A 14,604-nucleotide genomic window follows, 5' to 3' on the forward strand; every position below is an offset into this window, starting at 1 on the left:
GAGAGAGAGAGAGAGAGAGAGAGAGAGAGAGAGAATTTAGTAAAAATTCAAGTTTGATCAAACGTATTAATTAAGAACCGAACCACTCAAAATATACATGTTCATGAATCTTAACATGTGCCACCAAGTCATAATGCATACATCACTGTAAAAAAATGCCTACACACTTCGTGCACAATTATCTGAATTTGGTGCACATTTTTGGTTCACAAATCTATTGCTTGCGAAAACCCTAAAACTTTGCCGGGCAACAAAAGAGGAAAATGTCCGTATCTAATTGCAATCAGTGCTGGTCTCCTAAAATTTTCTAGTTGACCTAACACTTTCACATCAATATAACTAGCGAGCTATATAATAAGAACAACGAAAAGCTTTAAGATCTAAATAGTCATCTAATTTAATTTGTTAATGGGTGTAACATCAATTAGGTATTGGCTCCACAAGCTGCACCTTCATGCTGTAGATTTTGTTGATGAGGACTGGTTCAATGGGACACTAGTACTGTTGCTTGAATTGGATTGGGCTATGACAGCTAAATGAAGCTGGCAATAATTAAGTTGGGTACTTCTTGCAGAATTTGGCTCCTCTTTAGCGGCGAAGAAACCAATAGTTATATGAGAGGCACTAGAGGCACACTCTCCACCACACCTCCAACCACACCTCCGTGCACCGGGGTCCACTTGGGGAGGTGTGGTGGAGAGTGTGCCTCTATCATTTCTCTAGTTCTATAGGTCACGTATAAATTGCCAATTTGTATTTTAGGATGATTATAATTCAGTATTGCTAATATCCATTTTTGAAATATTGCATTTGCTCTTAACCTACACTCTCTAGACGTTAACTTATCAGATGTAGTAAGACACGGGCCGGGATTGAGTTATGAAAATTCTGATGTTCATGTTCTACCAACAAATTATTTTATTAGATTAGAAAAATAGTAAATTCTAAATTTGAATGGTATTTGAGTTACTGATCAATTTCATATATAAGATTAAATTAGAAACAGTACTTAAAATTTTAAAGATTATGTATGAGTATATTAATTACACAATAGGTTTGATCTCCGTGCACACATAATAAACTAAAATTTACCATAAGCTTTCTTTCGTGCTTTTAATTTTACTTTTTACCATCAGCTTTCTTTCATGCTTTTAAGTTTACTTTGTCCAATATAAAATTATATATAATAATCAATTTAAGGTATTTCAAGCAGCCTTAGATCATCCCTCATGTTTATTATTAGAAAATATCAGTGTTAATGGCATCAATTGATCACACAAATGAAATATATAGGTCATACTTATAAAGGATAAAATGGGTATCGGTGACAACTTATGTTACTAAGTAAATTGTAGAGATAGACCGGTGGTGAGACCCATCACACTAGGGTTTTTTTTTTTGTCAATGAAATTTTTTTATTCATTACCAAATGTGAAGTTGAATTACATCTCTTTGATTACAAGTCGAGCCTGACATGACTCTGTATACTCAAGATAATCTCTCAATATATATATTCCTTTACATGAATTGATAGCTTCTTATCCAAAAGCTTACTGAATCATCACACTAGTTTTATCAGAGCACACGGAATGTCGTTACTCTTCACCGATCTCTGCCTGTAGTTCACAAACCAGATGAGAGTTCATACTGATCAATAACACGTACTTTTTAAATTTCGATCCCAATCAAATCTTAGGTTTCCATCTTTTGCCAGCCCTAAGAAGATGTCAATGGCCCATTAGCAGTGTATGCTTTTGCGTTCTAATGATGTGCGCAGAATCTTTACTACTCATGCACGACACAAAGGGAATAATCTCAGATTGAGTAAACACGTTGCATGTTTTTGTGGATGTATGGATTGATGACAAGTAAGGCTTAAGGTTAGCCTCTCAGGCTTTAAGGTTGAGTGTTGTCGGACTAACTAGCAAAATAATTGATATGCATGATGCCTTTTCCAATTTCCTCCACCACATGCATTAGTGTAAACGCAGTGATCAGATGCATGACTCTTATTATTTGACTAGCTTCTTCTACACTCTGAGGTGATGCAATTGGATGCCAACTAGCTAGAATTTTAGATTTTTATCACATGACAATTATTAACCAAAAAGAAATTAAGCAGTCTTCACCTCCACGTCTTCTTGCGCATTAATGGGCTAATTATTAGTTGTTTAAAGCTCCTAGCAAGGTGATAGCAGGATGTACCCAAAATCCGTACTGCGTGTAGCTCCGATGTTTGTGCTGATCAGTGAGAAATTTTAGGTTCCATTAATTGTTTTTGCATACATGCAGCGTATATACTATGGTTCCGATCAAATTCCATCATACATTGCAGTCCTTAATTAGATAACCCTTGGCGTCTGAATAGTGAATACGCCGTTTCGATCATCTCCTTAATGGATGACGCTATACTGTTCTTCCATGCTCTACTTCTCTATTTGGAATTAATGGACGAAATTAATTAAAGAGTGTGTTGGGAATTACTCATAAATATGTATACTATATATTAATCATCGCTGAATATCGTATGAATATCTTTATTTTGCTATGACGATATTGTCCTACATCAGAGTAAAGAGCGGAGCGAGGAAATTTGTCATACCTTGATTTCGAAATCTAGGGTAGCGCGCTATGACTTATAATACGTACATATCCTTAATTCTTGCCGTCGTACCTCTTTCTTTTCTTCTCCTTTCTCTTTAATTATGCGTATTTAATTTGTTTCTATATCTTTTGGTTAATAAATTTAGGAATTGACTGGTTATTAAAAAAAGGGTATTCCGTACGTAACATTATCTTAATTAGAAAATATCCATATTAACTATATTTTTGTAATTGAACAATTTTTCAAAAGAGCCCCTTTTAAATTTTTATTTTTCAAAATCGACCATGTTTTTTTTTATTTACCAAAACCGATCCGTTTTTTTTATTAGCAGCCTAATCACATTCCTAAATAGTCGGGGTTGCCAACCCTGGCTATTTAGGAGGGTGTTAAACCCTAATTAGAAGCCTTAAACCATACAAATTTAAGTCCTAAATAGTCGGGGTTGGCAACCCCGACTATTTAGGAATGTGATTAGGTTGCTAATCAAAAAAACGGGTCGGTTTTGGTAAATAAAAAAAAACAGGGTCGCTTTTGAAAAATAAAATTTTAAAAGGTACTGTTTTGAAAAATTGTTCTTTTTTAATTCTAAATTGGATTTAAGAATTAATATTGTAACTTTTGAAAGATATGTACTTACAAATAATGAGAGAATATTGTTGGGGAAAGTGGCTAATTAACTAGAGAGATGAATTTCATGTAATTTAGCCAAAAATTTAATTGTTTATTATCAATTTTTTGTTTTAGATAAAATTATCTCAATGAAGCTTAATTTAGTCAGATGCCAGCTCAATGTTTACACTGGAAGTCTTCAGACCCTATGGCTATTTGTATATAAACCCTAATGTAACTTGATTGACACTTGTTTGCTGGCACTCCGCATGTTCTGGGTTCCCATGTGTCATTCTGAAATCCCGCTCAAGGATTTCGAGGTTCCTTACTCATAATGTTTAGCTAAAAGATTTCAAGAATCATAAATGATAAATAATAGATTAACAAATAACTAAAATGATGAACTTCAAGATTCCATACATATAAACTAGATGTGCTAAAAAGATACGTTGTGCAAGCTTCTAATATTTTTATACTCTGCCAAGGTGACGCCGGATACCTCATCATCATGCCAAATCTCCTGCTTCATAAAGAAATTTCAACACAAAAATATTCAAGGATTGTTTATTATTACCACTTCCACTCTTGTTCTTCATGATGATTATCTTTTGACCTAAAAAATAAGCCTATCTACTTTAAAAAAAAATGTAAATTTTCAGATAGGCAAGCCCCTGATTGATGCCGGTGGCCTCACAATCCAAACGGCTATTTTTCTTTTTAGAATTTATCTGCTTTGTTTTAGAATTGTTAATCTTAAATAAAAACATCCATTAAATAATTAATAATTATGACAAGAAGATGATTTCCCATTGTCAATTTCCCATAACGTACGTAGGAAGAAAACTTCTAGAGAACAAGACAAAAATTCAGGGGAAAAAGATTTCTTTTAATTTTTCCTTTGTTTTCATTGATATTGAGACAATTTTGATTAATTTTAAATTAATTATATACAAAGTTATTTGTTATTTTATAGTAGATTATTATTATCATTTGTCTTCAAAGCTTAAAATTTCTGTTAACCGGAAACTATATTGATATGATATATCTTTCAACTTAAATAATGTAAAAAACAAAAAAGTTTGAATGTTATTATTATTATTATTATTATTTGTTTATATTTTTATTTTTATGGAAGGTCGGATGTTATTAAAAATCAAATTTTAGTCCGGGCCCCATGTAAACAGTCCCACCGCCGCAAGCGCGTGCCCTCACGTGCCCCAGCTGACGTCACTGTGACCACCATCCTACCCCTAACGCCCCAGGGGCCCACCCTGCCCGTTGCTGTGTTGTATTTTTCACGAATGTCCGCGCACCAAACTGAGCCCTAGTCCGAAAACGGTACCATTAATCTAGGGCTATTTTAGTGTCGCAAGTGGAACCATTAAATTATTATAAAATACGCAATTTTACACAATTTACCCATCTATTCTTCTTTTATACCTAGGACCCGCCATTGAATTAATTTTGAATTCATGAGCTCAAATAATGAAAAATGATAAACTTTTGTAAGATATATTGTTACCTAAAGTTGCCTAGAACATCTAATATTTAAAATCTCATATGAATATAAGATCTCATTGATTTTTATACATAAAGACAATACATTTAAGTTAGTTATAAGCTTTAAAGCGTATAGATAAAAGATATGTAACTGACAAACAAATTTTCACTTTAGAGTTGTAAAGACAACGTATATGACAAATTAAGTGGTCATATGATTAACATGGTTGTTGCACCTTGTAGTATCTGAAATCTCTCTTACTTGAGGTGAAACAAGAATATACTTTAACAAATAAGTAACATGTCCGCATAATAAATAAGGTTAAAGGAGCATTATAAGTCTATAAACTTATTTTTGAGAAGGGGATGGGGTCAGAAACCCCAGCCTATCTATTACTCATAAGACATTTTGATGACTAAATTTTATTCTCTAATATATCTATGTATTCAAAGCATTATATTTATTTTGACGAATTAGAACTTGGATTCTTCATATAATAATATATTTTAATTTTTAATTCGGATCAATAATGATATATTTTACTTTTAATTTGAATCGAATACATTGTCAATAAGATTTGAATATATGAGTTAATTCTCCCATCATGAATAAAGTTCACTTCACCACACTAACATTTTGTAATTATCGCTAGATTTAGAGGGTTATTAATCACGCTCTTAACAATTAATACCTCACATTTTTGCAAGACAATCACCAACAACAACTTGGTAATTAGTCTTAAAATTAACTTGACTTGACCAGACCTTGATCCATGGCTCTAATTCCCCGGTCGGTGGTATCGTGCCGGTAAAGTTGAACCGGCCTACGCTGACGTCACCTCTCGAGAAAAAGTATTTTTAAAAGTAAATTAAAATAAAACGAATTAAGAGGAGGGATCAAAAGTCAACACTGAGGAGTTAGTTAGGCCGCTTCCCTTCCCCACCTCGCTTCCGTGGGCCCCACGCGGTTTGCTGGCCCCATCTCACTTTTGCTTAGCAGCCTTAGCCTCTAGTCCTAGTGATCTAAAAGAAATTTGTAAGAAATCATGCAAAGAGATGAAAAGTAGAATTTATGCATAGTGGATTAATAAGTAAATAATGTAGGGTAAATAGCACCATGATCGGACAATTCATTCAGTAAAATAATTAGTTATTAAAAGACAGTATGTGGGGTGAGATTCTATCCCTTGATAATTTATTTTATCAAATGACTTATCACCTCACATCTATCAAATTTAAAATGTACAAACCTATTACAAACAGTACTCATACCAGTATAAATAAAATATTAAATTAAAATTAATAAAATATTGAATTAATACAAATAATAAAATAGTTAACGCAATGTTTAAATTTAAAATTGACTTCGAAACACTTGTAACCATCATCTTACTAACTATATAAATAGGATAACCCTATTAATCTTTGGGGGAAATTTGTAGCTCTAGTAAAAAAAAAAAAAGTATCTACGAACATTTTCAAGTTGTTGATTTCACTGGCATAAGTATTTATTTATTTTATTAATTACCTGTCTTGATATTCATTGATTTCACCGAATATAGTGTGTTTGGTTAAATATAACTACAACTACAAATACATTTAAAATTTCATGTGACGGCGTTAGTTGTCGTCATGTCACACTTTTCAACTTCGAGCCAAATGCTGTTGTCCTATTTTTCTTGCCTATTTCATTTTCGTAAAAACTTGTTGGTGTTGTAACAAAATTAATTTCCGATCAAATATACGTATTGAAATATGAATGCGGTAAGGATAATTTCGTGTGGCCTTACTTAATCACACGCTAGAAATTGACAGTGAAGTATGTGTCATGTAATCCTTCGTCCTCTATGATTTCGTAAGGGAGGAGCTCTATATATATGCATCATTTTCCTTTCGTTGTATCTTAAATTAATCTCCTCAAGTAATACCGAATTAGGATGCAACTAACGGATTAAGATGACGAAGGATACGTAGGATTAAGAGGGGAGAGAGACACGCACACACGTTAGAGTGAGATGGCGGAGCAATATAATGTCGGCCACGTAGCGGGATCTCGGCCCACCCGCTACCGGGTCTCCGGCGGGTGCTCGGAGCGGAGCGAGACACGTAGTAGATGCTCTCCCGTGGGGCCCACAAAGGAGGGGAGTTTGGGGGAGGCAACTGCCAGTTTCAGACTGCTTCGGACAGTTGGCAACCCCCTGTGCTCGTTAGCCCTTATCAGTCATTGGTCAGCTTAATTTGCTCGTAATAGATTTCAAATACATAATGTTAAAAAAAAAATTACATGTCATAGGTGCAGATTTGTTGGGTTCATACGTTTGAGCAGGTAATTCGTAAAAAGAAAAAAAAATGAATAACTTGGCAAAAAGTCATAAGATTGTTGGTAGAAGTAAATGGTCATGTGTAAGCATTTGACCTGCTCTTTTCTTTTTTGACATACGTAGTTATATATGAAAGAAACTGGGAGTAAGTTTGTAAAGCTATCGGAACGTTCTATTCGTTCTTCATCTTTTGACCCTAAAAAAGGAAGTTGAAATAGTATTTCCCTAAAAAAGAAACTGAATTGAATCATCTCTGAACTTCCTAACACACCTTAAAAATGCCCCTTTCTGTGTAAGCTAGAGTATAAACTTAAGATCCTCAATTCTCGTCATGACTTTGAAACTTTGGTGTGGTGGTGCTAGCCATTGACATGATATTGTGACAATTTAGGTCCAAATTCCACTGACCACGAATTTATTATAGATTTAAAAATAATAATAATTTTACTGCATAAGTCAAGATCAGTCCTTAAAGAGAGACCGTTGACCATTCTACCACATTACGGCAGACGGTGAATTTAGGACCACAAACTTATGCGTCACAAATAAATACTTTTTTTACCAACTCTATAACTTTTTAGATTTTAATAAGACCTAATCCCAGCCAAGCCCGCCCAATAGTATGTGCTTTTTAAACGCATCCTTGTAAAAGTTCTATCTGGCAAAAGGGCCTTTATAATGAAGAGGCTAAATATTCCACATATCGAACGAAGACTTGTTAGCAGATAATCATTAATCCCCCTCAAAGGTTTCACCTATTCACTTAATGACCCCCCATCAATCTCCCTAACTATATATATTTATACAATTAATTAGGAATAAAGTAATAAACCTATCCAACTGTATATATTTAATTAGGACGAACTCTCAACTCTGTACTTATTGAGGCCCTCACGCGACACGCAGAGGACCCTAGCCACAAATCATATGGGTCTAGAATCCACATCCAAAAGTGCCTTTCAGTTAGCAGCAGATTCCTAGAAACTACGCCGTGAAGCCAATCCCCAAAATGAGAGAGAAAGAGAACAAGACAAAGTGAAGTTTGCCCTTTTTATTGCTAAAATATTACTTAGATAAACTAATTCAATCAATAACTATGTAAAAAATAAAAAAAGACCCCTTCCTCTCTCTACCATGCCCCATGTCCCCCCCCTCTCTCTCTAAAAAGAATGGGGAGGAGAGAGAAAGTGAGGCTTCCCCGAGAAGTGCCTTGACGAGCACGTATCTTAAGGCTTGGCTTTGAGGAATCTCTCTATTTAGGCGTGTCACCTCCTCTCTCTCCTCTTCTCTCCTCTCTTAAAAAAATCCACCCCAGAATTCTCTCTTTTTTCCTCGGGTCTCCAACTTTACAATTTCCCCCTATATATTTCTTATATTCCTCGGGATTGGTAGTTTTAATCATGGATCAGTGCTTAGACTTACCTCCAGGTTTCAGATTCCATCCAACCGACGAAGAGATCGTCACCCACTACCTCTCTCCCAAAATCCTCAATCAAAATTTCTCCTCAAGGGCCATAGGAGACGTTGATCTCAACAAGTGTGAGCCTTGGGACCTCCCAAGTAATGATCTTTGCATCTTTTTTTCATCTGGGTTTTTCTTTATAACGATGCGAATATGCTAAAATTTGCGTTTTTTTTTTGTTTATTCAGGTAAGGCTAAGATGGGAGAAAAAGAATGGTACTTTTTCTGTCAGAAAGATAGAAAGTACCCAACTGGGATGAGAACTAATAGAGCAACTGAAGCTGGATATTGGAAAGCTACAGGCAAAGATAAGGAGATCTTTAGAGGGAGAGGAGTTCTTGTCGGAATGAAGAAGACCCTTGTTTTCTACACAGGGAGAGCTCCTAAAGGAGAGAAGAGCAATTGGGTCATGCATGAGTACAGAATTGAGGGCAAAGGCCCCTTCAATAATCTCCCTAAACCTGCCAAGGTAATCCGAAGTTTTCTGCTTTTTTTTTTTGGGGTTTTATCGGCCATGGTGCAATTTATTAGAAGTATAAATTAAGATTTGGAGGTCTAAGATCAAAATATAAACTTTGTTTGGGACCGGAATACATGTTCTCCTCTAATCAATACCTCTCCTTTTCAAGAAAAATATCTTTTTGGGTTTTTGGCTAGCTTTCTCTATCATGATTTGCTTGTTCTAAAGTTAGCTTCTTTTACCTGTTGTGTGAAGAATCTGTAGTCTATGATTTCAGGATGAATGGGTGGTGTGTAGGGTGTTCCACAAGGACACCGGAGCTAAAAAGAGCCCAGTAATTTCTGGACTCGGGAGAATGAACTCTTTCAGCGATCTCTTAGACTCGCAGAATCTCCCTCCTCTCATGGACTCAACTCCTAATTACTTCAACAGCGACGACAGTTTCGACTTCAAAGGGATTTTCACCGGCAACCCGTCCACTTATTTTGTCAACATGCCAAACTTCGAAGATATGCAAGCAAATTACTCGACCATGAATCAGATTCCAACGCCGCCGGGTTTTTACAATCAGAACCAGAACCTGAGCTATTTCCAGTGCAAGAATGAGCAGCTGCCGAACCATTCGATGGTCAGCGACGACACGGGCATGAGCACGGACCGCAACACTGAGATCTCGTCTGTGGTGTCGACGTCAGGTGCTTTAGAGTTGGATAACATGTGGAAGTGCTGAATATTTCCATTGCTGATTGATGCATAGATTTTTCTTTTGCTTGTTTCTTTTTTATTTGAATTAGAATCGGCCTGACCAAAGTTTACTAATCACTTAAGAGAAGGCCCTTGCTGTGTATATATGTGATTTAATCTTATAGAGACTGAGAAAAAACCAGAAAAAAATTGTGTGGAGCTAGCAATGTTCAGGCTAGCATAACTGATTGTATATTTATGTTTTTTTTTCTTTTCTTTTCTTTTTGGGGTTTATATTAGGATTGCTCATATATGGTTGTAAGAACTTGTTGTTTGATTGATTGATTAATTATTAATTGGGTGTGTTTATCTTGCACAGCTAGTTTCTCGGGTCATCTCAAATAGTCTCATTCATAATTCATGGCTCGATGTTGTCACTCTCAAACCTAAGTTTGATGATGGGCCAATTACCCCACATGGGCTAATTCTATTCATGATTTCCAATCCCAGTCTTATCTCATTACAGTTATTCTTGTTATGGAAACCTCGAGTGGGTGAGTTTGTTGGAGAAGAAAAGAGAAGGAAAAAGCTTATCAATTCAAGAAATTTTTTTGAAACAGTGGTGGGTTCTTTTCGTGTGATGATGCTTTAATTTTTTTAATTTTTTTTAATTTTGGGAGAGATTAATAGCTTTGCTTTCTATTGGAAGCAAAGGTTTTCCGTTGGGTTTAGTTCAGACTCTACTTTAGCCTTGCTTTCAGCTACAGCCCAGCTTTCATGCATCAAAATCGGGGACAATAGGCAAAGGAAAATGAGAGGGGATTATTTAGAAAGAAATGGAATATTCCTTTGTTGGTATGGGTCACGTGACCACGTGCTGTTTGGTGGCGGACGGCGCACGTGATATTCATGGACCTCGGCTTGGCTTAGCTTGGATACGCGTTTAGGATAACATCTTTTGGAATGTTAATGACCAGATTTTTTTTTTCCCCTATATTTTTTTTCCTTTGGTTTGGCAAGGGAACTTTCCCATACCATGAATATCAAATATTAAACCCATAGGAATGGCTCAGGGGGCATCCCTAACACACATCATTAGGTATTCCAAAAAAATTAAATTCCTATGGATGCTCCGTATGAGAGATGAACATGAGACCTCGGAGTACTACTTATAAGCAACTTGCCAACTCAGCTAGAATTTGCGTTGGGTTTAATGACTAGATTTTAGCGTATACATTTTTCTTACCTTGTATTTATTGTTACTATATTAATGACTAATAAATAGCAAAGTCAAAATAATAATCTTGCTTTTGGCATCCGGGTTAATAAGCTCATTAAAGATTTGATACAATTCTAAGTATCCAGTCACCATAACTGTATGATTTTATTCATTAATTAATTTTTAAATGACATCAATTCTACTTTTAGTTTCCACTAATCTCATATCTTCACATTTAACAATTAATTAATTAATTCAAGCCTTTTGTGTTCATTGCATCTGTTCCTAGGCGGGGGAAAGATAAATCTATATTTTTTTATTGTAAGAATTTATATGCATTTTTGGAGTTTTCTGAATCCATATTGCTTTAATAATAGGGTAACATCTTCAAAATTTGCCATCCACCTCAAGTTTCAGGGGCCATCTCCCACATGTGTAAATCTACATATCCTTAAACAATAAAGTTTTCCTATGGCTCATCTCTTTGGAGCTTTGCCCTATTATGGTACATTTTCACATCAAATTAAATATATCATAACATTATCATAGTGATGATAAGAACAGGACAGACAGCTTGCTCAAAAGGAAATAGAAATTAGAAGTCCGTTGATAGAGGAAATGAAAAAGGAGGATCTCAAATGGGGAAAAGTTGCAAAAACTTAAAACTTATATCATCATTGGATGAATAATTTCATTAGCGAGGTAAAATCTGAGAGCGCATGTGACTTTGTTTTACAGGGTTAAATGGCTTGAAACCAAATACTATGTGACATGGTAAATTCTTTGAAGTCAAATACAAAATTTACATGCAACTTCTACTTCCAAATTCCTGATGTATTTGGAGTTGGAGGTCTTTAAGTTATTGGTGAAATAATCTGACTGCATGCTGAGGTAAATTTCAATGCATTCAAATAGAAATTAAACTTGCAACTAATGGAAGTACTCAAAAACTCATTCAAGTTAGTTAGTTATAATAGTTAGTATCCTCGAGGGAGTTTGTTGAGTCCTCCACCTTCATAATCTTCTTAATATCTATCAACCAGCAGGGCTTGCTAACAACAATAAGGTTGAAATCAGCTGTCTCCAAACGTCCAACCATCGGAAAAGAGAAATTAGATACATATTTCTCTAATGACTCAAATAAGATTAATTTTTAAAATTTATGGGGCCTAAGTGTTGGATATTTTGATAGAGAAAATACAATTTTTCCTTCATGAATAGTAATAAATTTTGCAATCAAAACATGTTTTAATTAGCAATTAAAAATGAACGTAACGGCTATACGTTATGGGGAACGTTACGAAAATTTATGGCGAACGTTACTGTATTAATTGCAGGTTTTTGTAACGGCTCTTTCCAACCCCTATATAAACAACCGTATGTTAAGCTCAAAAGATATAAGACAAAGCTTTCTTCTCTCCTCTGGTTTTGAAAGAAATTGTTTTTCCCATCTCAAATTGTTGTTATTATTCTTATGAGCAACCTTCTTCATTTGAGCTGAAGCTCTGTACTCTCGCCCGAGTACAGAGGCCGGCCGTTTCCGGAGGCTTTTACCGCTAGGGGGAGAGGATCATCTGCGCCAGGACGATAGGCGGGTCCTCAATCTTCTAGGACAGTGATTACACAACTTCTCCCGTCAGGCTTGAATTTCTTATCTCTTACTTATTTAATTCGGATTTATTTTATGTTGTAATCTTGTTTTACAGTTAATTTCCAACAATCTAGAAGATTGAGTATTATAGCTGTTTAAAAAAACCAGAATTTTTTTTTTATCTATTTTTAATTGCTGCTGGACATTTTCTGTTCTTTTAAAACGTTACTGTTTAGCAAAATAATTACTGCTAATTATTTGTTAATTAAAAAAACGTTATTGTTTATTAATCCAGAATTAATGTTCATTCAAAAGTTTATGCATGTTGTTCATTACTATTCATTCGAAATAAATTTAAATTTGTAATTAATAGCTTTAATTTCTGTTAATTATTGTATTTTATTGCATTTTATTTTATTTATTTAATTGTTGTTAATTAAGTTGTAATTAATTACTATTACACAATAAATTAACATGCAATATTGCAATAACAGCTGCTATAATACCTAGTTTATTACATGTTATAAATCTTATATAAATATTAATACATATGACTTCAGTTCGTATTAACTGAGTGGAGCCGAAAGTTGGATTGGCCTTTAGCCAAAGTGGCTTTTGGGCCCTACATTATTTTTGTTGGTTTTTCCGACGTGGATGATGTTGTTTCTAAATATCAAAAGGCTTTTGGGCCCTACATTATTTTTGTTGGTTTTTCCGACGTGGATGATGTTGTTTCTAAATATCAAAAATGAAATAGTCCTCTTTTATCATGTTAGTTATTGCTTGAACTCATATTAGCTTTAACTTTATCACATGGTGTTTAAGTTCAACATGCCAACTGGTTGAGCAACTTGACTTTTGACTTAATAAACATGGTTTTACGAATAAGCTGATATGAAATTGATCTTATATTATTATTTGTTCTTTGTTTCATAATAGAAACGATATTACATTACAGCTTAATTACTTGTTAGAGGAAAAGCTTGTTGTCTTAGATAATGAATCTCAATATGGATATGGGAGTTTATGTACCTCTGAAAGTAAAGTACAACATCTTTCTTACCTTGAATTTGCATCCAAGTATATCATGGAGAAAATTAATGTACTGCTTCTGAAACAAACTTAGTGGTGAATAAAGTATTAAACCTCTTTATAAAATTTTAAATAAAATGTGTAGTCAAGTCCCTTGAAGCAAGAATATGATAAGTTGTTTGCATGTGTCCTACATGAATGATTCTTGATGGAAGTGTTATAAGTTTTTTTTTTGGAATCTTCTGTAACATGCCAGGAGCTCAGTGGAAGTCTTACCAGATCCTTTTATTTGTTTGATAATTGTTATAATTCCATGTGAAATATTTCATATTCAAGCATGAATATGAGGATTATAATTATGAGAATAATTCATATGCATCTTTTAAAGTCTATTTGATATGATCAATTATATTTTAAATCCTCAAATATAAAGATTATCTCTTTTATTGTATTATGATGGATATTCATATGTCATATTAGATCACTTGCATTTGTTACATGATTAATTACAAGTTTTATGCAAGAATACATTTGTAAAATTTAAAGCACATGTGTATGAAAAAAAATATTTAAAAAAATCAAAATAATATGTTTAAGAGGTGGTACTCGAAAATGATCACGTAAATTTGGAAGGTCTTTTTTGTAGGCAACCAATTTAAACTTGGAATGTCTCATTTGTAGGCAACCAATTTAAATTTGGAAGGTCTAATTTGTAGGCAACTAATTTGCAACCTCTTATAATAGGAATTTTTAAAATTTTATATATATAAAGTATGAAATATACTTTAAGATACGAAATCCTATAAGGTTCTCTTGAATGCTTTGCATATAACACTAAAGGTAATTTTCATATATGTGCATATGCATGCATGTGAAGATATAACTACAGTATTTTAGTTCCACATTATGGGCCAAATTCTAATCTGCACAAACCCTATGTAGTTACATCTTCAGACATATAATGCGATCTTTTATGCTCATAGACCATGACCTTTTATGCTTACATGTTACATTCAAAACTGTTGTTTAATTTTCTTGTTGCTAAATTGATTCCTCTGTCTATTGAACTCTAAAGGTTCTATTGAGCATATTGCTTTGAACACTAAAGGTTCTATTAATAA

At 34.2% G+C, this 14,604-nt stretch overlaps 1 protein-coding gene across 1 annotated transcript; it reads left to right on the forward strand.

The window, feature by feature from the left end:
• LOC109850388 (NAC domain-containing protein 79-like) lies at positions 8,247-10,017 on the forward strand. Its single transcript, XM_020420413.1, has 3 exons — positions 8,247-8,595; positions 8,686-8,966; positions 9,235-10,017. The coding sequence occupies exons 1-3, from the start codon at positions 8,436-8,438 to the stop codon at positions 9,685-9,687; spliced, it is 894 nt and encodes a 297-aa protein (XP_020276002.1). The 5' UTR covers positions 8,247-8,435; the 3' UTR covers positions 9,688-10,017.

This window comes from Asparagus officinalis, chromosome 7 (assembly GCF_001876935.1).
Source record: "Asparagus officinalis chromosome 7, Aspof.V1, whole genome shotgun sequence".
Classification (NCBI taxonomy): domain Eukaryota; kingdom Viridiplantae; phylum Streptophyta; class Magnoliopsida; order Asparagales; family Asparagaceae; genus Asparagus; species Asparagus officinalis.

Bases quoted from the DNA above. Each gene is read 5' to 3' on its own strand.
- LOC109850388 (XM_020420413.1), top strand. From the start codon at position 8,436: ATGGATCAGTGCTTAGACTTACCTCCAGGTTTCAGATTCCATCCAACC. The intron at 8,596-8,685 runs GTAATGATCTTT...TTGTTTATTCAG, and splicing joins TGAGCCTTGGGACCTCCCAA to GTAAGGCTAAGATGGGAGAA. The intron at 8,967-9,234 runs GTAATCCGAAGT...CTATGATTTCAG, and splicing joins ATCTCCCTAAACCTGCCAAG to GATGAATGGGTGGTGTGTAG.